Genomic DNA, 26,819 nt, shown 5'->3' with positions numbered 1-26,819 from the left:
TAATTTTAAATGACACTGTTGATATTAAGGGACCTGTAATTACAAGCAAGTCAGGAATTTGTTCAGTAGCTTACTGAAGCAAAACAGATGAAGATTCCCTTTCTTAGCTAACTTTGTATAACTTGTATGGAAGTTACCATGGCAATCAACTCTCTAGATTTTATAAAACAAAGCTGAACATGCAACTGAGAGGATAGTTTTCCAATTTGGGGACAATAAGACAGGGTTTCATCATAATTTTTTGATCATCCTTAACACTGGAGTTCATCCATATTTCTACTACATGGCCAAATGAGTAATTTGCAGACAGGAGCTTGCTCTCTCTCACAGATACACACAAAATCTTGGCAGTATTTCTCTTCAGAGCTCTATGTCCACACACATTACAAAAATTGGCAAAAGTCTATACCAGCAGTTGTTTCTTTTGACAGAATGTTTGTTTTGCTCCTCATGGGCACAGAAGTACCTATCTTTGTCCATGGAGCTTTGTTAGGCTGGCAGGCATGAAAAGCAGAAGCCATAAAAGATCCAACAATTCCCACATAAGCACAGTAGTGAAAGAAATTAGATCCACAGCACAGCATCTAGAATGTGGGAAGGGGACTCTAAGTTCTTGTTTGCTGGAGAACGTCCAGACAGGATTCCATTTTTCCCTTTTCATTGGGTTCACAATTATAGACAAAGAACTGCTACTTTAAACTGCAAAAATGCAAAAGGGAGGGAACAACTGAAATCACAGTGAAACATATCCATTTCTAACCTTCTTCCCCATTAATGGACGTCCCCTTTTAGAGATAAGAAGGTAGGACCACTGGGTACCGAACACTGTATTTTAACAGAACTTGCCAAGTGCTAAGGATTTCCTTGCTCTGAGGATGTTGGTTTAAAGCCAGAGAGAAAGGAATCCACACATTCTCATGGTGTTCATCAAGTGCGACTTTTTCCATGATGGAGAGAAGCACTGTCAGAAGTCACTAGCTATTTCTGATATTCAGAGCAAATGGCAGCATTAAGGAGACAATTGCTGAGCAAGTACATGAAGGCTCAAACTCGCAGAGGGGTAAAACAGAACTCTACCGTCAGGATTCCAAGTGGGAGAATGGAGGGGAGCGGGTAGGGGGACACAGGGATGCTATCTTGGCATTCTGCCTAGAAATTTGGGTTCGTGGCCTCACCTAGCAGAACTACATAATACACTGAATATTTTTAAGTGTGTATACTCTTATATCTGATTTTTTTTTTTTTTTTGTCTTTGGTATAATTTTTTCATGTTTGCCACATTAAAAAATTAGCAGTTCTAGTGAAGATTTTCCAGATACTCCTAAAGAATGTTTCTGCCTTAAGAAATTCAACAGAGGAAGTACATTTTGGATCAAAAAAAAAAAATCAAAAGATCATGCTTTATGCCTGCAAGTTCACAAAGTATTCACACTTTATGCTCAATTCTTTAGGTAAAGTTTTCAAAAGGGAGCAGAGATCCAGATTTGAGTTGACACATGTTAAAGGGACCTAATTCTTAGAAGGAAAAGGAACAAACTTCCTAAAGCTCAGGCCTGCTTTAGCTGTCTCAAGCTACAACCTAAAACTACTTCTTGCTTTTGAAACTCTTGGTCCTAAGATTACAAATGTTGCAAGATTGTCCATGTAGGTATCATTCATCAATACACTTTTAGTTTTAGATAAATTATTCTAATTCAAGATGACTATCAGTGTCTACATCAACTAAAATTCGTATTTCCTTTGTGCTGTTATTAAAGATTTTTCATGCCTGACTGAAATTTTAAATGCCCTAACTGGCTTTATAAAAGATTAATAAAATTCATACAGTGCTAATCACCATTTATTTTCATGAAATTAAAGTGAAATGAACCTAATAATGTGTAAACAAATGTATTGCAACCCAACTGCTTGTCAATGTTTAACAAAGCAGGAAGCAACTGAGACTCTTTTCTATAAAAAGCTCCCTTTTTTATTCAAATTCAAAATCTTGTTTGATTTTAGACAATGAAATAAAAAAAACAAGCAGCTTAATTGCAAATTAATGTCTGTTAAAGCTTTAAAGTGTGACTATATTGGAAATCATCCCTTTCTTCTATTTTATTTTTCAAAGCAGGTAACCCTCCAATAGACTCCACTGCTTGCAATGGCTTTGCAAAGTACAAAGCCAGCAAATTTTGAGCAGGTTAAAATAGCGTGTTCTAGTGTAGGATTGTCCAACTGGCAGCTCACAAGTTGCAGTTCCTGGGCTTCCACAACAGCAGCTGGAGTCTCTGGTGCCACTTCCTGCCTTTGCCGCTAGGGGTAGGGCAGACAGAGTGGTACGGGGAGCCGATAAGTCTAGGGCCATATCAGGGGAGGAAGGGGTAAGGGAACAGGTGGGAGGAGATGGATGGATGAACAGCTGAAGGATGGAGGGGGGAGCCTGGAGACTGTAGCTTCTACTGCAGCCAAAGCATTGAGGGGAACTGTGGCTGGGTGGAAGTGCAGGGGCCACACATGTCCTCCATTACTCCTCCACCCCAGCTGTGCGCAGAGCCCCAGACACACCCACACGCAGCCCTCAAGCTGCTAGTTGGACAGTCCTGATCAAACCAGTTGAAACATCATTTTCATACATTATAAAACACAATCTTTAGTATTCTTTTATTACATCAGATGAGGACAAGTCAAATATTATCCATAATCTAAGTCCCAAATTATCTAAGAGTGCTTAATTTACAGATCATTAGTAGCTATACTGAAGATAGGTACTTTGAATGATCGAATCAAAGCCCTAACAACAAATGTTCGTAGGGGTAGACCAATGAAGATTTTTTTTGGCCAAGACCAATGGCCGATTAACCAGCCATATCAGCTGATATCAATTCAACAGCCGATATGCAGCCCAGCAGTGTGGAAAAGCAGCACCCAAATGGTAAGTGGGGGGACAAGGATTGTGGGGGGACATACCGAGGCCTCCATGGTGAGGGAGGAAATGGGGCTGGGGCTTGGACAGGGCATGGGATGGAGCTGCAGGTGGCTCATCTGAGGAGTGTGGAGAGGCAGGCAGCTTCTGCCACTGCACACCCCCAGGGGAGACATGGGGACATATGCCTCCCATATTAGTGCGTGAGGCGAGGGTGGGCTGCCCACTGCAGGCTCAGAGCTAGGAGCTGCACTGGCCTCTTCCCAGCAGGGGGCTTGCACTCATGGCAGGAGGCAGTGGCGCTAAGAGGGGGATATGGGGTGGACTACAGCCACCCCAAAATTTGGCGTAGCCTCCCCCCAGTCATTCTCCCTGCCAGCGCTGCCACTGTCCACCCCAACCACAACCCCAGCTCAGCCTCCCCACTGGGAAGAGGCCGGCACAGGCCCTGACCCCGAGCCCACAGCTTGCCCAAGCCCCACGCGCAAATTGGTGACATTGTCAGCTACATCAGTCAAAAAAAAGCCGATTCCAAATAATGCTAATTTTCCTTTTATCAGTACCGATCCGATACGGACAAATATATCGGTGCACCTCTAAATGTTTCATCTATGATGAATAATAATAGAATTCTTCAAAATGTAATTTCCTTTCTTCTTCTATATTTGGCTTAGCCAATGTTCTTCCCTATCTTCTTTCTACAACCAGGAGGTTTTTTGTTGGTAATATCTTATTGGACCAACTATATTATTTGGAAGTGTTAGATAAGCTTTTGGGCACCAAATCTGGGAAAGAATAAAAACAGCTTAGGTTGAATATGAGAAAAGCAACGATTTCTGTTTAACTCCATTCCGTAAATGGAAATAGTCACTTGAAGTAGACAAGGGCTGCAAAATCATGGAAAAATAACAGAGTTGTCTAACAGCTCTCTAAATATACAGTTGGTCCAATAAAAATTATCCAAAAGCTTCTTGCTTCTTTCATAGTCCCTGGATGATCATGGCTACAACACTACAACCCTTTTTCCGTAATACATTTACACTAAATAGATGAGGAATAATAAAATTACTTTGGGGACCAGTTGGGGAGAAGAAGGGTAGGAGGTTGGTTTGCTACCGTCTTGTGCTTTTGGTTTATAAATCCATTCCAAGTTATTCTTCATAAAAAAGGATACAAAAAAATTCATAAAAATTGAAGATGTCTTTTGCAGGCATTCTTGTTGAAGCTTGACTACGATATTTTAAAAGTTAATTTAAATATTTTTGTTTAAGACTATATGATTATAGCTTGAATAGCTGAATACCCTATGCATTTTTTTTAAGGGGATAAGCTGAGTTTGTTTCTGGCTGCCTTCCAGGTTCTCTTTCTCTCTTGCTGTTTTTGCCAACTGGGCATAAAAAAGAATTTGTTTAAATTTGTTGAGATGGGATGGTTAACAACTATCCACATTTGACCTAACTATAAGTGCTGTTCCCTACCAGCATCACACCTACAAGTGGCTACCAGTGGTTCACTTCATATATCTTCAAGCTACTTATGTAGTATTACAAAAAAGCACAATTATGTTATAATTTTTAATTGTCCATTCACACAATTCATTCTCTACTCTTTATCAGATGGAACAGGCAATCTACAAAAATAGCTCTTTCTCTTTTTTCATCATTTTTTGTTATAAACATTTTGTTTTGTTTTGTTTTCTGTTTATGATCAACACATCTATGTATTTTATTCCATGTATGACTGATTCTCATCTAAAAACTGGATTATTTCAATACCAGGAGGAATTAAATTTTAAAATGGAATTTCTCTTTTCATTTCTTTGTGCTTTTGGATATTTAAATTAACTGCAGTCTAACGCATCAAGTTTAACATGACTCTTACTTTAGACCTGGAAGCTCTTTGGGAAGGCTGTTACTTTATTTTTACTACTAATAAAAGAAACCCAGTTTTGAACTCAAAATTACATAGTTTTTTATTTTCTTTTTATGGAATGTACATACAGTATTTATTGTACCTGAATTGCTCTCATGGAGCAAACATTAGAAATCAAAGAGGTTTCTACTGGTTACCACATTACCATGGTTTAGAAATTGGAGAGCATGCTAGAAATCAAGTTTTAAAGACTTAAGGAAATTTTGCAGGAAATGTAATGGTATGTAGGACATGAACAAAATAGATTGGCAGATTAACCAATTATATCCATTTAGAAGGTGTGGGACTTAGTTTCAAACTGATCAACTATAACTGTTCTTCAAATTAATTCCATCTAGCAGAGTGTTTTCCAACTTTTTCTGTCCCATGGCACACCGACCAAACGTGGAGCGAGAGGGGGCAGTGGTGAGCTGCCAAATGCAAAGTGGGGGGCGGGGGATAACTGGCACAGGCCCGGCCGGGTTGCAATGGCAGTAGCCACGCTCCCCGCAAGATTCTGCAGCACACCTGGACATGTCTGATGGCATACCAGTGCGCCATGCCACACCAGTTGGGAAACACTGATCTAGGAAAATTAAACACAATTAACTTAGCACATTTCTTTCTAAGGTGATTTTCAGTTCAGCTTCCACTTATTGCAGGACAGGAGCGTACACCTCCCTTAACTGCAACAAATCAGTGGTTGCACTCATGGGCCGCATCCAGACAAGCGCAGCTATGTGGTACGTGGAGCCGCAGACACATCTGCAGCGCCACATACCACACGTTCAGCTGTGGTATGTGGATATCCAGGGGTCAAAAAAAAAAGGTGGAGCGGTGCACATGGGGGCAGTGTGTGCTGCTCAAAACCTGACCAACTGGAACTGCTAACCAGGCTCTGCTAGCCAGGCTCTGAGTGGCAGGATCGTTGCTGCCCCAGGAGGCCCTCAGGACCCCAGGTAAGGCTGCTGGGGCTACCTGCCTCCAGTAGACAGCTATCTATTTAGATAATTAAAACATTCTCCAGAACTGACAGCTTTAAGACATCTAAATTCAGATTATACAATCTGTTTGATGCTAACAAGTCTTCCTATGCTTATTTCAGAATGTCCACTCCATTTGGAGTCTGGAGTCTGTTTTCTATGGGGTCCTTAGGCTTCATATTGAGATACAGATGAAAATCTGCACCTATTTAGAGAATTAATACTGTAGACCCCAATTTACACGATTCCGACTTACGCGCATCTCATGTTTACACGATTTTTTATTGGGGTCCAGACTGCAAAATGCCCCTCAAGATGCGCATCATTCACGTATATATGCAAACACTCACAAGATTCACAAATATATGTGAATGCCTCACAGGATCTGCACGTAGAATCAAGCAGAGCTGTACTGCCATTGCGGTAGTGGCATCTCAAGATGCATAGGTGAGACACTAAACACCTCCTAAAGGCGATTCCACTGAGAAAAGGGGAAAAAAATCTATGACTAAGGTATGTCTGGGGTACGCAACCCCTCACTATTCTATTATTTCCTGTGGGGAAAGTCATCCTGACTTACGCAAATTCAATTTACACGAAATTCCCGCTGAACACAATACTCATGTAAATTGGGGGGTCTACTGTACTGGAGGTTCATTAAAACTTTGAAGACCATCTAATTCAAATGATTCACCTTTGGAGAAAGAGACGATTATCAACCAATGCATTTAAAGTTTTTTCCCAAGGGTGAATGTTGCTAAGCAATTAATCATTCAATGAAAGATTATGATCATCTTACAAGGCTGATTTGGAGATATCCAAACAAAAGAGAACTGTTATAAGAGAAAGATCTCTCAGGAGCTTTTTTAGAAAGCAAACAAACACCGACTGCAGGGTCAGCAAGAGATGGACTCCATGATTTGGAGCTGCAGTCATATGCAGAAGACGACCATAGGGGACTCTGAACTCAGCCCAAAGAACACTCAAGAATGGTGAGGAAATTGAGCAGGGAAAAGCATGCAATTTCATTGTTTTGTTTAGTTAGGTCTAGTTCTTGTGCTGTCTACAGTAACAAGTGTGTTTTATGGAATCTCTGCAAAGTCTGTGTGCGCTTCAATTGTCAGGCATTTGTTCTAGAGAAGACTATGCTAAAGTAATCATCACTGATCCTGGTTCATGCTGTTCAAAAATCTAAAATTCTCTGATTAAAAAAAATCCTGCATTCTCTGATTTAGTAAAAACCCTAAATACACATTTTTCCATGATTAAAATGAAATGCCACTATGTATATAGGTATCCGTTGAACACAGTGTTTTATTGATATATTTACAATTTTAAAGCAACCAGTTCCTCAATCATTATAATAAAACTAATTCTAAATACCTATATATTTTGGTGTTCAATTTTTTTTATCATGGAAAAATCAGAGCACTCCATGTCCCTTTCACTCATCAGGATGTAGGTCCAGCTGTGGCTGCCCTGCCCCCTCCCCCACTGCATTGCGGTGCTGAGCAGCCCTAATATGCTTATGTCCTGCCCCTGCCCATACCATTGCTCCTCACTCCTAAGCCACAGGCCCCCCAGTCCTACAAGGACCTTGACTCCCATCTCACAGCCCTCTGGCTCCTCTGGCTCTGCCAGGGTCCCTCACTACTAACCTGCTGCCTCCCATCCCCAGTCCCAAGTGTGAAGAAGGGGGTGGGTGTATGGGAAATGGGGTGGGTGTGTAGTTAAGGGGGAATGTGGACATAGGTAATGCACTGGGGGAGCAGGGGCTTGGTGCTAGGGCGCATCTTGGCCTGAGTTGCCTATGCAGCCCAGCAGGTGGGACCCAGCATGGAAGACAGTGCCAGGCCACCATGGCCAAGGTGAGGCATGGCAGCAGCAGCAAAGAGTTGTGTCCCCCCACTGCTGCTGGGCAGGCAGAGTGACTCATTTTGGTGGGCATGGTGGCGCAGAGCTGCCTCCTGTGCTGAGTCCCACCCACTGGGCAGCAGAAGCAACTCCTGCCCAGAGCTGGTTCAGCCTGACTGTAGTTCTGCGCCCCACTCAGGGTGCAGAAATCTTGGGGGGGGGGTATGTGCCCCCTGTCCCCATCCACTGTGTCACCTGTGCTTCCCGTTCCCCCAACCCTGTCACCTCAGCCCCCCTGCCCTGTTGCCTGTGCCCCACTTCTCACAGACTTACCTAGAGAAAGCTGTGGGAGCTACTCTCCACCACAATGCTTGGCTGCCATGTGCATGTGCACATACATATAGCGCCCCCTGCATTCTGTTCCCTCCAACCCCTAGCAGCCCCTTGCAGGCTGGAACTCGGCCAACCTGCATGTAGAAACCTACGGTTTCCTGATTTTTTCTCCTTTAAAGGAGAAAATTCACATTTTCCCACAGCAAATGGAAAACCCAGTTCCCTGATAATCACAGTACTTGAGGAGCCCAGAACTATCCCTGGCAGCCTGTGGCAGGTGAACCAGGAGGTCCTTCTTCTTAACATGCTACTGAAATAACAGGTGGGAGCAACTAGTCTATCTATACCAGAGACATCTCCAGGTATCTGGGTCTGTGCTATAATACTGGTAGGCATTTGTTACAGTAGGCAGCTTGACTACATGAAAACCATATTTCTGACTCTCTACAATGTGGTATTCCACTGTAGTACAGTGCTCAGTAGCCAAATGAACCTTCCATGGTTATTACTTTATGCTGTAAAAATGTTACTATGACATTTCATCTGGTCAACCATCTTAAAGGTTAATTCTGTTTCCTGTTTCAGATTTTCCTCTAGGTGAACCATTCTGTGCACTTTCTATTTACCGATTCCAAACAACCTGCAAACTGTTTCATTGCTAACTCTCACTGTTAAAAAACATATTGACTGGCTGCCTGCTCTGCTGTTTAATTCATTTATGCTGAGAGTCAGGCATGAAGACAGAATTTTAAATGTGACATTTGCAGGCTGTTGGGTCATTTGAAGCTCTGACAACACCAGGGACTTCCTGACATACAAACTGGTCCTGATTTCCAATCTTCCATGTTCTGAACACATCAGATATTCTTCCCAGAGGTGCAGATTTAAGCCAAAAGTTTTAAAAATCCCTTGTGTTTACATCTTGCAGAAAAGGCCTGTACACTAGAAAATTTTAAAATAAAGCTCATGTTTCCTTTAAGCTAAAGCTGGCATTGCCTGAAGCAAGCAATTCAACTGCATAAAATCCTCTGATTGACAAAGATATTTGGAAAGATATACAATAATAATTAATACTCATGAGATTTTTCCAATCAACTTTGACACTTGGTGAACTCCCATTTCCTCTTGTTAATCTATCACAGTTCAAAGTCAGTGGTATCTGAAGGCCACAGCTATAGATAATAGACCACTTAGGCAATATCAACATCTGGCCCAATGGCCCAGCAGTTAAAATACAGCCCAAATTAGAAAGAAATATTGAACACAAACTCCATCATTGATTTTTTGCTGTAATCAGCTGTGCTGAGAAAGGAAGTATGACTCTTTCTAACAATTGCTCTATGATAATGCTACTATTGTTTGGCTGTGTCTTCATGCGACAGAAAGAAAGCCAACATGCATGTTGGAAGAGGCCAACGTTACATTTTGAAGGGTGGAGGGGTGGGGGGTGGAAATCACTGAAGATGTATGCAATTTAGGTACAACTAGTTCCATGATGCAATGTGAGGTGCATCATCCGGTAAGCATGCTTTGAATAAGACTGCTATGATTTAACAGTTGTCATCTAAAGAGGGATACATGGCTTTTGTGGGCTGCTAACCTAAGCACAAGCACACTGAATCCATAAAACCTAACAAAAAGCATTACACTGTAAAGATCAGAAATCCTGTTTTTTCTCAAAGAAAGTACTTGAAATAGAAAGACATACCTGATGTATAATCTGAGCTACAGGAAGCTGCTCAGCATATTTCAGAGCTTCTGTTGTAATCTCATCCTTTGGAGTCCTGAGAAAGTAAAATGTAATGACATTAATACAATTATTACAAAAATCAACCTATTGAAACTTAACAGTCTGTGATACCACCATTAATTTAGTTTCTGCTTCTAATGAAAAACACACAGTAAATCTCAACCTTTAACATACAGGCAACCCCCACTTAGTGTTCTTAATTGGTTCCTGAAAAAACAAGCATTACGTGAAACAAGCATTAAGTGAAATTGAAAATATTTGATGACCCAAGATGGCGACTGCGAGCTTTATAGCGAAACTTGCTAAGCACTAGGTGAAATCAGGTATCAATACATAGTGAAATAGCACTAATCAAAACTGTGTTAAGAGGGGGTTGCCTGTAAAGTTTTATAAAAAGTTTAAAAAATAAGACAATTTATTTTAAATAGGTATTTGTGTACCAATCAGCTGTTCATCAAAATAATTCAAACAGCTAGAAATAAACCTTGAAATATGTAAAACACAGTGTGCAGAAACCTAAGAAAACCTTTTAATTTTATATTTAAGCTAATGCAGTGCTAGACAAAGATGCAAAAATGACCTCCCTGAAGAATGAAGTCTTACTAGTTATAGAACAGGTGCAGCATTGGCAACGGCAGCGTGAGTTTCCCTGCTGAATCTACCAACATAAATCCATCTCAAAAAGCAAGGGGATTACTTGCCCCATTTTCCTTTTTTGCCAAGAGTGCCAGTAAGTACTGACTGGGGTGGCAAGTTGAGTAGCAAGAATATTTATCCACTTGGAGCTAGAGTAAGATCTCCACCTGCTTTTAAGCAGGCCAAAGAGCTAACCTACAACAACAACAAATCTCAAATCAGCTGTAATTATATCTATGAGGCTTACTTTATAAGAAGAAATATTTATGGGACTGTACATTAATATGAAAACTGCTTTACAAAAACAACACCACTCCTGGCATTCCAATGGACTCCTTTTTTCCCTGAAAATATTCAGTGTGTATTTTATATCATCTTTCAGGATTTTAGCCATACAACAGCTGAGGGACCCCACCCCCTGCTGGGGCAGAACTTTAAAAGAATGAGAAGAAAAGGCAGAAACACAAATAGCATGAGAAACGGCTAGAGAGTATTCTTGCCAAACTACAAGGCACCGTGGCTGTAGAAAGTTACCTCCACAGCCAGCCTGCAGTGTGGGCCATGACACACTTTCTCAGTACTTAAGGAAACCAGTTCTGGCAACAAGCTGCCTATGTGGTCACTGTGGGCATGCTAAACACAATTTGGGACTCTGGACTAGAGGATATAATTTTGCAAACATTTGTAAACAAAGTCCTACCTGTTTGCTCATTTGATAGATGCAAGACAGATTTGGATGGGGTTCCATAATAGCTATGTATCAAAAAATTGTTAAGCTTTTCAACTGTTTTACAGAGAAAATGCACTCTTCTACTGATTTCATAGATATTATTGGGTCTATGGGGATTATTTCATATGAATGATTGTAAAAAGGCAAAGATAATGCCCATCTTTAAAAAAGGGGAAAGAGAAGTATCTGGTGAATTAGATCAGTCAGCCTAACCTCAGTACAGTACCTGGAAAGCTTTTAACACTTTCTCCCACACATTTTTTTGTAAGCAGCTATGGAAATATAGACTAGATGAAAGTACGTAACTGGCTGGTGCTCAACATATAGTCATCAATTGCTCAATGTCTGCTTGGAAGGAGGTATTAAGTAGGGCCCCCCAGGGGTCTGTCCTGGGCCCAGTATTGTTTAATATCTTCATTAATGGACAATATGATTGAAATCATGCTAGCAAATTTGCAGATAACACCAAGTGGGATAGATTTGCAGATGCTATGGAGGGTAGAGCTAGGATCCAGAATAAACAGACTGGAGAAATGGTCCACAAACAACCAGATAAGATTTAGCAAGGAGCAGGGCAAAGTCCTGCACTGGGACAGAATAACTGCTTGTACAAATACAGACTGGGGAATGACTGGCTAGGATGCAGTACTAAAGAAAAAAATCCAGGAGTTCAATTGGACCATAAGGTAAATGAAAGCCAACCGCATGGTCTTGTTAAAAAAAAAAAAAAAGAGAGAGAAACAGTAATATTGGCTTATATTAAGAAGCAAATCAAGGGAAAGTGGTTCTCCCTTGCTATTCAGCACTGGCAAGGCCTCACCTGAAGTAATGTGGCCAGTTTGGGGCCACACAAGAAGAATATAAATAAACTGGAAAGAATACAGCAGACAGCAAGAAAAATTATTAACAACCTGGGAAGCAAGACTTAATGGTTGGTTCATCTGGAGAAGAAAACACTGAAGGGGCTTCAAATACCCAAAGAACAATTAGAGAGAAGGAAATGCGCTTCTCTCTGTGACCACAGGGGGGCAAGAGCTTGAGAGAGAACATATACAAATACTGACTGAACAGTGAGTAAGAAATGTAAAAGTAGGAGCAATGGACTCAAACTGCAAAAGGTGAAATTCAGGTTGGAGATTAGAAGGAACTTGCTGAATAGCTGGGTGGTCAAGCATTGGAACAGGCTACCTTGAGAAGCTGTGAAACCTCCATCTCTGGAAATGTCCAAGACCAGGTTGGAGACGCCCTTGCCTGTGATGGTTAAGCAGGGAGTTGGACTAGATGACCTTGTGAAGTCCCTCTTAGCCCTACACTCCTATGATCCTACATACATGCTGCATGCAAGAGACTGCCAAGCCACGGGTTCAAATCAAAGACTAAACTGCTGATTTATGGAAACTGTAGTATTATAGCTTGCTTTGATCTATAGTGTAAATCATATGGCCTGAGAATGGTAAAAGCAAGAGGCTATCAGCAATAGATAGGTCACATTCTTCCTTACATTGTTTTTGCCCTGATTGGTGTTTGCTGTTGTTACATTTGCAGGCATTTAATGCTGCACCTATCACCATGGTAATTGGGATGACCTACAAGATGACACACTGAAGGTCTCATTAAGGGAGGCTAAACACCTTGGTCCTCTGCAGTTAACAGCTTTACCAGTCAGCTAGGAAAGTGGGATTCATCAGTTAAGGAAACCTAAATTCTATAGTTCTCATTAAAGTATTCATTTTAATCACTTTTCTACAGGTAGCAAATTCCAGGGACACTGGCTCTTGACCAAAAAAAGCTCTTTTGAGTTTGATATCAGAATGGTCTTTTATTTTACAAGCAATACTACACAGTTTATAAGCAATACTTATTTTATAAGTAATACTACACACTACAAACTTTAGGGATACAGTTTAACATTATAATAATATTATTTACAAAAGTCAGGAAATATCATTTATAGAGCTTGAGAGAGAACTTATACAAATACTAAATGAACAGTGAGTAAGAAATGTAAAAGTTTAACCTGCTGTACGAAAATAGAAATCAGAGAAGAATGAGGGAAACCCTGACAGTACTGTAAAGCCATGAAAATTGTTTGATCTGCCTCAGAAGGGTTAGGGAAACAAAGTCACACATTCTTCATGATGTGCTGGAAATTGCTTGATTTCTTTAAGAGATCAGACAGTTCTAATCATCACATATTACACTGACCACATTCACGTTTGCAATGTGCCAATTGCTTCTCAAGCAGGTGCTTGGAGAACCATGGTATCTTCTCCAAGAAAATTACAGTTAAAGAAACATTTTCATTATACTAACTTCCTGAAAGAGAAATTCATGGAAACCTTAATTTTATTTTTTTAAATCTTTTAAACATCTTGAATAATTTGTGAAAGACTACAATCTAAAAGAACCACTTGGCTCTCTGGCCCCAGCCCTTCCCAGTGGGATGCCTATGAAATCCTAGTGCCTTTTTAGTGTTTTATTAAAACAATTCATCTCATTTTGATATAGGACAGTGTCACAAACACCGAACTCTCCTAAAAGTAGGAAGCATTTAAAAATAGTTACATTGTTGAAACTTACAGAAACATTTACTTTAGGACATATTCTTTTTGGTACAACTGTTGAGAAAATGGTGTTAGGGCAAATCCAGCAGCAAGTCATACCCCGAAGTTCTTTGGACACCAGCTAAGTTCCAGACCTGGTCATGGCATGAAAACACCACTCGTCCCAATAGCTGACACTCTCTGGGCACATCTACATGAGAAGCTTTACTGCACAGTAGACTAATTTACTGCACTGCCAGATAGTTCTGCCAGATACAAGTGGTATCTGCAGCACAGTAAATTACTGTGTTTAGACACATATGTAGACTGTGATGTTGGGATTAGATTACTCCAGCTCAAACTGAACCAGAGTATATTCAGTTGCATTAATTGCAAGTGTAGTGGCGCCCGCTATAGAGCAACAAACAATATAAAAATATCCTTGATCCTCTAAGATATTTCAACAAATTTCTCTAGCATTTATTTTGAGGTCCTTTGACTTGATAAAACCTGGCACTGAAGGAAGACATTCTATTCATTCCTAGCAAGTAAGCCTCGAGGGAAATGCTGGGTGACTGCTCTCCCCGAGGTAAATCTCATAGGACTGACTCTGCACGTCATCTTTCTTGTTCAGTGCTTACTTGAAGATACTACAAGAGATCATGAGCTTACAGGCTATATTATCAAAAATACTGGTGACATCCTATGCCAGGGTAGCCAATCTGTAGCATGCATACCAGAAGTGGCACAGGCTGCCCCTGTGCATGGCACACGGCAGAATAGAGAAGGAGCATAAAGCAAAGCAACTGATACAGCAGGAAGCACAAGGCAGGGAGCAGAAAGCACAGCAGCAGATTGTGCAGAGGAAGGGAATCCAAGCAGCATGCCAGAAAGGCACAGGCTTATCTGTGGTATGTGCCAAGATGGTTGTTGGTGCCTTCTATGCTGTTTCTTTTGCAAATCCAGAAACAGCGATTTCCTTTTGTCCCCTAGTGAAAGGCAGAGATATAGTTCTGGATACAGTTAGCATAAGATCGATTTTGGAAAAGATAAAAGTAAATGGAAAATGAGATAAAATGCAACACAGATTTACCAAAGCTACAACATGCCAGATTAACCTGATAGCTTTCCTAGATAGGATAATTGATTTTCTACACAAAGAAAATGCAGTTAATCTTATGTGTCAGAACTTCACTAAAGCATCTGATACAGCACCACAGAGTAAATGTGGTAAAGTTAGGCTACAAACAGATGTTGTCCTTGGAGCAGAATCAGCTGTGCCATGCTGCCGCTTCACTGGACAACACAGGTGTCACCTGTTATCCTGAGTCAAGAGTACAGCAGCATGATATGTATGCCAGCATATCCCCTGCAAGGGGTTTCCCAGGTCATTCCTCTAAGTGGTAAAACCCAGACAGATGGTCCCAGGGCTTCAGGAGCCCAATCCTGCAGAAGAATTCCAAGGATACAAAGGATCAAGCCCCCAGAGCCCTGGGAGTACCTGCCCAGGGCAGCTGGTGAGTGCTGGCAGCTCTGGGCTGCCTGTACACACATCATAAAGCTACAAGGAAATGTTGCAAATATTTACCATTTATCATCACATCACTGTCACAGTTTTGGGCATTAGTGGAACAACTAGGGGCACAGACATCTATATGCTTGGTTTTAGGATGAAGATTAGAATAAGAAACATAGGGGTTCATAAGAAAGTAGCTAAAGGAGAGACAAGTTGTGCTGAAAATGGATATGTCAAGTTGTGAAGAGTTTACTGGTAGAGTCCCTCAAGGACTGGCCTTGGGACTGTTCTTACTTAATATTTTCAGCAATGCTTTGAAACAAAATAAAGAATGCATTAACCAAATTTGCCAATGACACAAAATTGAAAGATAATACAGAAAAAAAAAATGAGCGAGTCCAAGGACTACATGAACGAAAATGGGAAGGAATTCAAAATTATGTACTTGGAGTTAACTTCCAAAGGCTTTCATCATAAACTGAGATCTCCTCAGCTGGAAACAAATGAGGCAAAGGACCTCCTACCTTCTTCCTATGGAACATGATAGAATTTTTTTTGTTTATGTGTTTGTCCTAAAACTTATATTATAGTTGTGGTTTATGGTATGAGAGTAAGAAGCTGGTGTGGATGTTCCTGGGACACCTTTATTACAGCGATTGGAGGGGACTGGACACAATGACCTAGATGTTCCCTTCCAGGTTTATGTTCCTAGCTAGACCAAAATGAATATCCAGGAATGTTAGAACAAATCAGGAGGCTGCTACTGGAGCCATGCTAGTGTTATCAGGATAAGCTAGTACTATCTGGTTTAGAACCCTGGAAACTGGAGGAATCAATAAGGCAGCACATGATAATTTTCCTTTTCATAAAAATCTAGTGGATAACTGGCATCTCCCTTTAGTTAATTCCTTATCCACCTTGCAGTTCTTCTACTAAACCCCATCTTCTCCAGCTACACTAATAATTTCCCAAGTGGCATCATATCAAATACTTCTCCAAAGTCCAGACAGATTAGCTCTACCCCATTTTCTTTGTCTAGGAAATCAGGTATCTTACCAAAGAAAGATAACAGTAGATGCACAATTAGCACAATCTCTGCTAAACCCATGTTGCATTCACCTTCAGATGTTTATACTTTCCTTTAAAATTTGTTCTAATTTTGCATGCTATCGAGGTGAAACAAGCGAGCCTGTAATTGCCCCAAAAATCTCTCTACTCTCTGCCCCACAACAGTTTCCTTCTTATCTGTAAGCACAGCACTTTCTAATCTCCAGTCGTAATATAACATCCCGAGTTTAAAATCCTTTCTAATGGACCAGCAAATCCATTGCCTACTTCTTTGGAAATCTAGGACAGAGATCATCTAGTCTCCCCCAGTTTTGAGTGTACTGATCTCTAAATTTTGCTTCAGTTTTAGCTGTGGTAATGCCTTCATTTCTATTACCCCATTGTGTTTGCACCCATATGCACCATCACTTTCATTGAAAGCTGAAGCTAATTATTCATTTTTGTTCAGACCACACCTAGATATTTTCTGAGATTCTGACATTATTCCAGGAACAAATTAGCACAGAGGACAGGAGGAGACGGGGAAACAATTTTTAAATTTTTTTTTGCACTTTTCTTCACCCAGGTAACCACACTATTCTCTTCTCCTCTACATTATTTTCCTTCCCTTCCTCTTAGGTATAATCATAGGTGGAGGAAGAAGAAAATATTTGGGGGCGGGCAGAGCGCACGCATGCACTTTCCCACCTTCCCCTGGCCAGCAGGATAGTCTGTGAGGGAAGGGTCTGGGGGGAGGGAGAAGATGCGATCCAAGGCCCCTGCAGTGAGGGAGGATGTGGGGCAGAGAAGGTGTGAATGGGGCTCTGGCCAGGCCAGGTGGTGGGACAATGGGAGCCCAGGTGGTTCATCCAGGAGTGCAGGGGAGCTCCCGCTGCTGTGCACACCCCAGGGAAGGCCCGGGAGAGGGGCATGTGCCCCCCCAATCTGTGCACGGGGCAGAGGTGGCTAATGCTGCTCTGCGCTGGGCTTTGCGGGCCATTGCTGGCCTCCTCTGGGGTGCGCACAGTGACAGGAGCCTCCTCCCACCCCCACCTCTGGACAAGCCTCCCAGGCTCTGAGCGTCCCACCACCTGGCCCAGCCAAGGCCCCATTCACCCCTGCCCCACTCCCTCCCTCAATGTGGGGGCCTCGATCTGCCCCTTCCCCACAAGCCCTTTCTCCCTTCACAGAATAGACAGACTGATACTGGGAAGCCAGTGATCCACACACTGGGCTGCGATCCTGGCTGCATGCATGTCCCTCCCCACTCCTGCTGCAGCCACATGGAGCCCACAGCCTGGCTGCCTTGCAGCCCTACCCCCTGGCCCTGTTTGGGCAGGCTGAGTCCCATTAGCTATGGCCTTCCACCTTCTGATATAAATTTTTATTTTCCTGCTTCCATCACAGGGAGAGGCTGAGAAAATGCCATTTGGGCTGCTGGCAAGCAGCAAGTTCCAAGTCCAGAAGCCAAACAGAATAGAGAAATTACAGTAGTCAAAGTAATATGAATAATCTTAGTGTGATTTCAGTTAATTTATTCATGATTATGCAAAACCCTGTACACTGACTGGCTAGCAGCTACTGTTAGCCTATTAGGGCACAGGGATTTGCACCCTGTGTAGTTATTAAGAAAGAAGCATATGATGTTTATGCAAATCAGGTTATCATAACCAGAGAGTGCAGAGAATTCAAATGGAGATAAAAAGCTTTTAGTTACCTATCAGTAGCTGTACCATGTTCCTGCACTGAAACAGCAGAGAAGTTCTACATTAACTTTTCTAAATACTGGACCTCCTAGCAGGCGTTACACTTACAGTGTGATTAACCAGTTAACTGCATCTTAAGTAATAACCTGGCCACATGTTAACAGAATTAATGATGCAATAAAACAAGGACTAACCACATAATTATTACACAAAAATAAATAAAAATGTTGTGGCTGGTTCCCAGCATGCCTTAAATAGTATGTGTGGCTCTTGTGCTCCAGTGGCTAGGAGCTCCCCCATGATGATCCCAGGTTCCCCCTGCACTTGCAACAGGGAATGTTTGGTTTCTAATCCCTGATCCCAGAATCATGCCTCTTGCCATGCACCTGTGGCATGGCAGGAGGTGCAATTGTTGAGATCAGGGATCAGATCCCATCATGCATTTAACTAAACACATGTCAGTAGCCTGGGATGATTACCCTAGAGCCCTGTTAGCATAACATCTAATAACCTTGTATTGTGACACATACTTTATACCTGAACAGGTCATTTAAACATACACCAATTATGATTTCGATCTTGCAAGGTATACAGCAGCAGGTCTAACACTGTTATGATGCAGAATAAGTGTCACTAGAACCTAAGTATGGATGTACAGCCAAAGGTTCTTCATGCCTACTTCTACCAATAACTTCAACGGGAGAAAAATCTCAAACCAGTTTGAGCACCCGTCCCTCATTGTGTCTGGTGCACAGGCCAAGAGAGGCAGATTATGGATGTGAAATGGATGTCTCTGAGGAAACGGATTTAAAAGCTGTCCTGAACATGCTAAATTAGGCTTTTAGTTACATGAATGTATCCCTTTGGCAATGTTCCTAATACTAGGCAGGAATAACAAGGCACTTTCATTAATGTACTTTACTTTACATCAAGAGAGAACTCTGCACCTATGACAGGCAGTGTGAAGCACTCTACTTACTTTAATCCATACTTGTTATCATTCATGGAAGTCTCCTCGCCAGAATATTATTGCTTATTTAGCTTTCTGCTTTCAGTGTGAATTTAAGATGACTTTTGCTCTATTGGGAGCCCGTTAGCTGACACAGCACCATCAATTTATGAGCATCTGCTACATAAGCATACCTCAAAAAAACAGATCCTGACATCGAGAGTTGGGAGGAACAGGCTGCCAAACAATTCCAACAGCATGGCAACCTCAACCAAGAGGTAGCCCATTTTGAGGTAAAGGATCTTGCCCTCAAAACGGAGAAGAGAGAGTGGAAGAAAAAAAGGGAGTGGAATCCCAACTTCTGCAGACAGATCTGTGGCTCAAGGATTCAACTCTTAAGTCACCTCAAGATCCGTCAATGAGCCATGGTAGAGATGACGCTTAAATCGAGGAATTGCTGCTACCACCAACATAAACCCATTTCTTAAGCCTAACTGGGGTTGTATAGATAAAACCACTGTGCTCCAAACAAAATATCCAACTCTTCTTTACCCTCTTTAAAAGTAGGGTGACCGCACGTCCCAGGCCGCGCTGGACACTCCAGGATTCCATTGCCGGGTCCCAGGCAGTTGCTCAAAATCCATGGCCAGAGTCCAGCAGGGAGGTGGAACAGCATGGTGTGCCAGGCAGGCACCACTGCTCCTGCATGGGAGCAAGGACAAGCCAAATGCTAGCAGGGTGATGTCTGCTTCAGTCTGCCTGGCACACTGTGCTGCTCTGCTGCCCCGCTGGATTCCAACCCAGGGCTTTTGACCAACTGGCCAGGACCCACTGTAGAATCCTGGAGTGTCTGGCGTTGCCCAGGATATATGGTCATCCTATTTAAAAGGGACACTACCAACCTGAAAAAAGAAGAAATCACATTTCAAATCTGAAATTTCCCTCTAAGGAAAAAAAAAATCTCTACATACATGGTTTAGCAGAGCAGAATTTTACTAATTTGCACTAATAAACATGAATAATCATTGTGAATCAATGGATTATGGAAAGCAGCAAGTTAGTGAATTAAAAAAATTAAAAGTCATTTTTGGAAGTAAGCCAACTCTTCAGATTTGGCAAACACAGCAGGCTTTTTTGTTTAGCATACTGCATTGTACCACATATGAATAAGTCTGCAGTGTGAACAAAATCTTAATAATGCACTCTCATTATAGCTTCCTATTCTCACATCTTTCCTGAAGCATGGGCACACAAGACAGGGTTGGTTGTTTTTCTAAACAGTGTGCACGTTACAGTGTGTGCAGATATGTTATAAGCTAGGACTGGATCAATATTTTGCTTTTGATATAGGACCTTGCAGAAGCCTCTCTTGACATTACACTCCCATAATGTCTTCCCCTCTCCTTAGAGCAGCTCAGCTTGATAAATACTTTGTTTTGACATGGTCCTATTTTTCTAATAGCATTTTGATGCATTTATTGCACCACCTGTATCCTTGACACTGCTCAGGAGCCAGGGCAAAGATACTGTTATGCTCTCAGTTCAGAGCTGCTTTTACATTGTGATAATAAAGTGCATCTATTACTGGTGTCATTCCACTTAGCTCAAAAAAATGTAATCCACCTACAAGCTCTTAGGTGCTATGGTAATACGAATAAAAAAAAAAAAATCACACAAAAAGGGAGGAAAAAAGGCACAGGGCAGTTTTTAGTTTAGTTTACCAAGTTTCATACTGATCTAGATTTGATTCAGAACATGGTTCAAAAGTGGATGGGCTCATATATACCAGAAAAGTTGTACCAGTGTAAACAGGGCAGCTCATGGTGCCATTTCTCTTTTTTAAACACATATGGTTATACCAACACAGTTGCACAGACTGCTCTAAAGTGTTCCCAAACCAGAACGAGTGATGCCAGTTTGAACACTTTCATGCTGTTGTAGCCGCATCCACCCTAGGTATATTTGCTGATTTAATTATAACAGCATAGACTTTCTAGTGTAGATTAGCCCTTTGATGAAGATCAGATATGGTAACAAACCAGGTCACAGTTGTTCTATAGCAGTGGAGAAGACCAAAAAATTAAGCATGAAAAACCTCCCTTCTCAGTCTCTCCTTGAATTCAGCAAGAGCAGCAGAATGGGGCCTATCTACATGAGGAGATACCCCAGAACAGCAATTCTGCACCAGCATCTTATGAGGACGCTTCTGTTCTACACGTAAGAGTAGCACTGTGCAGTTAACCTCCATCTAATTTGGATGTGAATTACAGCCAAAATGCAAAGGCACTGAATGAAACTTTCTTCACAAGGCATTATGCAGAACAGTAATTGTGCTTTAAACTAACACCTGATAGAACTTGTCTATTGTGAAACATACCACGATGACTAGGTCCCAATACTGTGATTTTGGGAATGGAACCATCCCCTGTGAAAGGCGGCCTCATGCTTCTCCTTTTTGTACAGGGCAAAGAGAGAGAAAAGCATAAGAGAAGAGTCTGGCTTTCTGCTTCACTTTGACAGAGGAGAAAGATCAAGATAGGAAAAGTTTCCCTTCAGCATGAAGGAAGAGAAAAGGCCAGGAGAAAGGTCATCTCTCCAGCATCATTGGACCTTGCTTTTCCTATTCACAGAACTAAAATAAAGCTGGTCACTACCACCTTCCCCAAGATAATTCCTGTCTAGCATTATATCTACTTTGACAAAAATAGATATGGGGGAGGCGGGAAGGTTAGACTCCAGTGAGAAAAACTACTTAATTTACAGAGCCTATCAGGCATGTCAGATGATGGAAGTTGTGACCTATTATTTATGATAGGTTTTTGGACTATAATGTCAAAGAATTGGCTAGCTTCACTTATTTTGGTTCATTTGCATTTCACACACTGAGCTTTATAAAATTAAAAGCTAATTTAATGAAAGCTCTTTTGTGTTTTTATCTTCTTTTAAATAATTCTATTATAAATACAAAGTCACTTGGTTTGAATTAATTTTCCATCCAACAATGGGAACTCTTCTGCCCCAACTAAGCACAACAGCAGAGTACTGCCAACAGCGACAAGGCAGGCTACAATGCCAGTATATAAACATACATTCCAGTATACCCGACAGCTGGTAATACAAACTGCAAGGAGATCTGATTCTCAAGGAAGAGAGAAGAGAGACAAGAAATCAGAAGAGAATTGGGGAATTGCAAGAGATGTCAAACCAAGAGACTCTTGAAAAATTCAACTGGAAAGCACTTTGCCACTATGACTGCTCTTCATAGATTTCATAGATATTAGGGCTGGAAGGGACCTTGGAAAATCACTGATCCCATCGATCATCAATTCCAGCCCCCTGCCCCAGGGGCAGGAAGTAAGCTGGGGTCACAGGATCCCAGCAAGATAAATGTCCAATTGACTCTTAAAGGAATCCAGAGAAGGTGCTTGCACTTTCTCCGACAGCAGCCAGTTCCAGGTCTTGGGGGCTCAGACTATAAAGAAGTTCTTCATTATGTCCAGCCTGAAATGGTCTTAAAGAAGTTTGTGACCAAAATTAACCAAAGGAAAAGGAGCACAAAGCAGAAGATGCAGAGAGCAAAGGTAATTTTTGAGAAACATGTCAAGATATTTAGTGAGAAATCACATTTGTCGTTTATATTTACATAGTGTCATGTGTGCAAAAACTCCCTTGCAATAGGCAGCAAGTGTTAAAGAAAGAACCAAATCCTTTTTAATCAAGAGACTGCAAATTCTAGCAACAGCACCGCTAATCAAACTTTTGCCCGCTTGTAAGTCACAAGGTAGTGCATTATCACTCATGAGCATGGCAGAAGTAGTGCATACAACAAACAGCAGCAAATAGTCATTATCACTGGAATGTTTCACCACAAAAGTAGGTCTTGGGGCATTTTTTTTAAGGGGTGGAAAAGGAGAAGTTCTGGTAAATGGAGCACACTACCCCACACAGCAAGAACACAAGGTTGATTAGGGATTATAAACAAATCCAGTAACCATGTGGGATCGTGGGGGCTAAGAAATGGATGTCATTTATTCCTTTGCTTAGAATCACTAGTATTGTTGGCCTACATATGTTGGCCTGAAAAGCTGCCTTGCCATAACTGGCAACTGTTAAAAGGCAAGGCCAGGTAAGCATTGAGAACTGTCACACATTATCCCTTGCAGGTGGATGCACCCCACTTGGCACTGTGAAGAGTGGAGTCTCACCTTATAACTGGACTATTGAAAACGTATAGGCCTGAAAGACTTGGTATAACTGATGCTCTCTCTCTCTGAATGGACACCACAAGCGAAACTGAAACAAAACAGGCATAAAGTTAATGTAAACTGTGGTAGGCAAAACAAAATATAGATAGGCTGTAGGAAAACAAAACAGAGTAGAGAAGCATAAAAAGCCCAGACAGGCTCCATTTGCAAGACAAATCTAAGGGTAGCTCAGCAAGGGAGAAGCACATTCAGAAAGAAACAAGCTGAAGGTGGCAGAGTGACAGATTGATGAGGAAAGCACCGCTGTAAAAGGCAATTGGTGAAGACCTACAGCATGACCATATATGAAATATACAGAAGAGGCTGAAAAGGGTATAAAAGCCCATGAAACTCAAGTTTGGGGAGCTGTCATCAAGCCAAAGGAGACCACACCAGTCAACAAATGAGACCCCCAGGTGATGCAATGACACCTGATCAGTTTAGTCATTGTACATCATTAACAACAAGGCTTTTGTAAGAATACCTTTACAGACTTTTGGATGGTTTACTTCAGTTATAGTATTGCTCGTGTGTTCAATAAAGTTGAATTTAGGAATAGAATGGGACCACCAATAATTTCATCCTGTTCACGCCCCACCTTGATCAAAATTAAGTGCAACATATGCACTGAATGGCTGCCCCAGGCATACCACCGCTAGAAAAAGAAGCACTTTAAAGGAAGTTACATCCTGCCACCATGCTGGAGGAGGGGGGTAAGAAGGGGGCAGAATGCAAAGAAATGTATCAATGGCCAAAAGCAGATACTACTGTATGAAAGAAAATCTGTAGAGTGAAAATCTTAATTTAAATCCATATATAGCACTGATTGACTGCATACATGTGAACAAGTCTGTACCAGACAATAAAAAGAGAACAAAATACCAGTGCTTTATGCTCTACATCAGAACAAGTGCTTAAGTTACCCATTGTAGAGGCTGAAATGGGGTATATCTGGTTTGAGTGAATAAGGCATAAAACTGACTATTGAGAAATTTGTCTACCATCTCAAGACTACTTAAGATTAAGAAGGTCAATAGGCCTTGGTTAATGCCAGCTATTTGGTCCACCTTCTAAGTGCTGTGCCAGCTTTACACATGCTTAAATGATAACACCGCTCAGCACCAACTATTATGGAAGCTCCAAGCCTTGGAAAGGTAATAACACAATTAAATTCCACCATGGCTACTAATCCTTTTCTTATCATTCCAGCAATATGCAAACTACTCCTGTGGAACTGCTCAACCATATTATAATTTATGAAAGTGAAGGGAAAATATTCAAGACAAAAAGTGTTTTCAAGAGCTTCCTCACAGATCCCCTCCTTTTGGTATCCATTTCCTTAACTGGATAATTTAAATATTATTCAAGTTATTTCACTGAAAAAGCACCGCCCTGGGCTAAAACATTTGGGCCAAGTAAGCAAAAAACCCTCCAACTTGCATTTCTGGTGTACCTATCACTGAAAAAAATTTCACTCGCTTCTACTGCACTGTGCCGCGATAAACTGGACAGCTGGCAGCCTACCTTGGGTGACCTTGCATGACTGTCTAGTAGAATGCTAATGTGCGTCTTTTGCAGATCATTGCTGTGTAGCCTGAAAGTCATGTCTTTTAACAGGCAAGTGATTAGTGCATATTCAAAGATGAGAAAAGGAGAGAACTATGGCTACCATCAAAATATGCAGGCGTCTCACGATTCAAGAGTACAGCCAGACACACCAAGATCCTTAGTAGGAGAATCTGCAATGACCTTTGCTCCACAAGGCTTACAAAATCTAATCCAGCAGGTGACATAATATGAAAGATGGTTTAAAAAGAAGATAGTCTATATACCAACATGAACAATACAGACACCTTATCAATAAGAACATGGAAATGCAAAATTAGGGCAGAAATTATCTTTGAAATAGCAAAAATATAAATCTTAATACTAGACAGCTAATAAGATGTTCAAGATCCTCTGAAGAGGAAAATCACTAGAGCATGTCTAAAAGAAAAATGTTTAGTTTGAAATGAGCACTAGCATATTTTGGCTTCTACTGAACAAAGAAATAAAAGTTTTCTGTTGCTTGCAAATGGAAGAAACTTGTTCCTAGTTATCCATTTCTCTTTAAATAATCATGAAGATTCATCCTCAATCCAGACAAACCAGCTTTTTAAAAGCATTCATCACATCTAGTCTCTGAAACTCAAAGATGACTTTTGTTTCCACATACTGTCAGACACATCTGAACTCTCTGATCTTTTTCTTATAATCTAGATAAAATTGGCCTATAACAATATTTTGAGTAATTTGACTGTAATGCTTTACATCTGCTATCCTGTAACCCAATAGTAATTTCTTACCTAAAGAACTTCAGGTAATTAATTAACCTCTGTCAAGCCACTTATCCTTAGACATCTCAAACTCACAGAGCAAGGCAACAATAGAAATCTGTATTTCATTTCAGTCTGATACAGAGACCTCCTGCCATCTTCTCTGCTTTTCTGTCCAAAATCCACTGTTGTGAAAGAGGCTGATTGTTCTCTACTCTTCTTGCTGCTATTGTTATATTTAGCACAAGACACAGGAGGGGTCATTAAAAAGAATATTAGCTTAAGTAAGCAGAACAGACTTTGCCGCTGTTCGAATTCACGTGATCTGTAGAGCTTAATTTTCTTATCTTAAATATTCCACATTTTAGGTGAATTAGAAAATCTCCACTGAATTAATTTAAAATTCAAGATATTTGTGTTGCTACAACAAGGCACTGATCAAAAGTTGGAGATTAAAGAGAGGTCCCACAATCACTCTCTCTGCCAATGAGAAACAGTAGTTACACGAGTTGCCATCTAAAAACCTAGTGCTCTCTGTTCAATCCTAAGGTACAGGCAATAGACCCTTAATATGTGGAACAGAATAAGCGGACACATACCCCAGGGGTACGTAGAAAGATTGTATGGGTTACACACAGGTGGGTGGGGACAGAGTGAGCCCTGAGGCATGGCAGTGCCATCTCCCCCATCATGTTCACCTCTTACCCAGGGGAAGGATGTGCTGGGCACCATCAGCCCCACACATCACACCGTGGTGCCCTTGGTTCCCCCACACCACGCCCCTGGATGAGCCGCCAGGTTCCGATTGTCCCATGACCCTGCCTGGCCAGGGCTTCCTCGACAATGACCGGCACATCACAACAAGAGACTTGCTCAGATGGGATGGGCTCCACCTTTCCCCTAAAGGTAAGCGTGTGTTTTCTTCTAGGCTGGCGGATCTCCTCCAGCAGGCTTTAAATTAGGCTCGTTGGGGGAAGGGGAAGACGAGGGCAGAGGAAACATCGGACTGCCAGACTAAGCAACACCCACAAACACAGCCCAGCCTAGACCAACAAGCAGAACATATACACGGGTAAGCGACAGGGGCCAGGGTAATGCGGAAAGTAGGGGGCCAGTGCACACGTCCACAGGAGGCCTCAAATGCCTCTACACAAACGCTCGTAGTATGGAAAACAAGCAGGAGAAACTTACCCTCTTGCTAGCTGACACCAACCCGGAGATAGTGGGGATCACTGAAACGTGGTGGGCCTCAATGCATGACTGGGCAGTGAATGTCAAGGGCTATAGGCTGTACAGGAGGGATAGGACAGGAAGGAAAGGTGGGGGCGTGGCACTCCATATTAAGGAGGAATACACATCCTTGTCAATTAACAAAGAATCAGAGTAGGGGCACTCTG

General features: G+C 41.6%; 1 protein-coding gene and 1 long non-coding RNA gene across 5 annotated transcripts in view; one reads left to right on the top strand and one right to left on the bottom strand.

The window, feature by feature from the left end:
• The window catches only part of PIGK (phosphatidylinositol glycan anchor biosynthesis class K), a 136,506-nt gene that overhangs the window by 32,255 nt on the left and 77,432 nt on the right, over positions 1 to 26,819 (bottom strand). For 2 of the 4 annotated variants that reach the window (XM_019531245.1, XM_019531244.1), the window contains exon 10: positions 9,695 to 9,770. In XM_019531245.1, coding sequence (XP_019386790.1) covers positions 9,695 to 9,770 — 76 coding nt within the window. Of the gene's footprint in view, positions 1 to 6; positions 700 to 851; positions 944 to 9,694; positions 9,771 to 26,819 lie in introns of those variants that run through there. The other 2 variants (XM_019531247.1, XM_019531246.1) reach the window with 2 other exon arrangements.
• LOC109307367 lies at positions 6,265 to 18,769 on the top strand. The gene is made up of 4 exons (XR_002100248.1): positions 6,265 to 6,364; positions 7,693 to 7,698; positions 9,398 to 9,403; positions 18,760 to 18,769. It is a non-coding gene; the product is annotated as an uncharacterized LOC109307367 (long non-coding RNA).

Source organism: Crocodylus porosus, unplaced genomic scaffold (assembly GCF_001723895.1).
Source record: "Crocodylus porosus isolate Cpor-Errol unplaced genomic scaffold, CroPor_comp1, whole genome shotgun sequence".
Classification (NCBI taxonomy): Eukaryota; Metazoa; Chordata; order Crocodylia; family Crocodylidae; genus Crocodylus; species Crocodylus porosus.
Note: the sequence above shows the minus strand (reverse complement) of the source record. Positions and strands in the feature narration are given on the sequence as shown.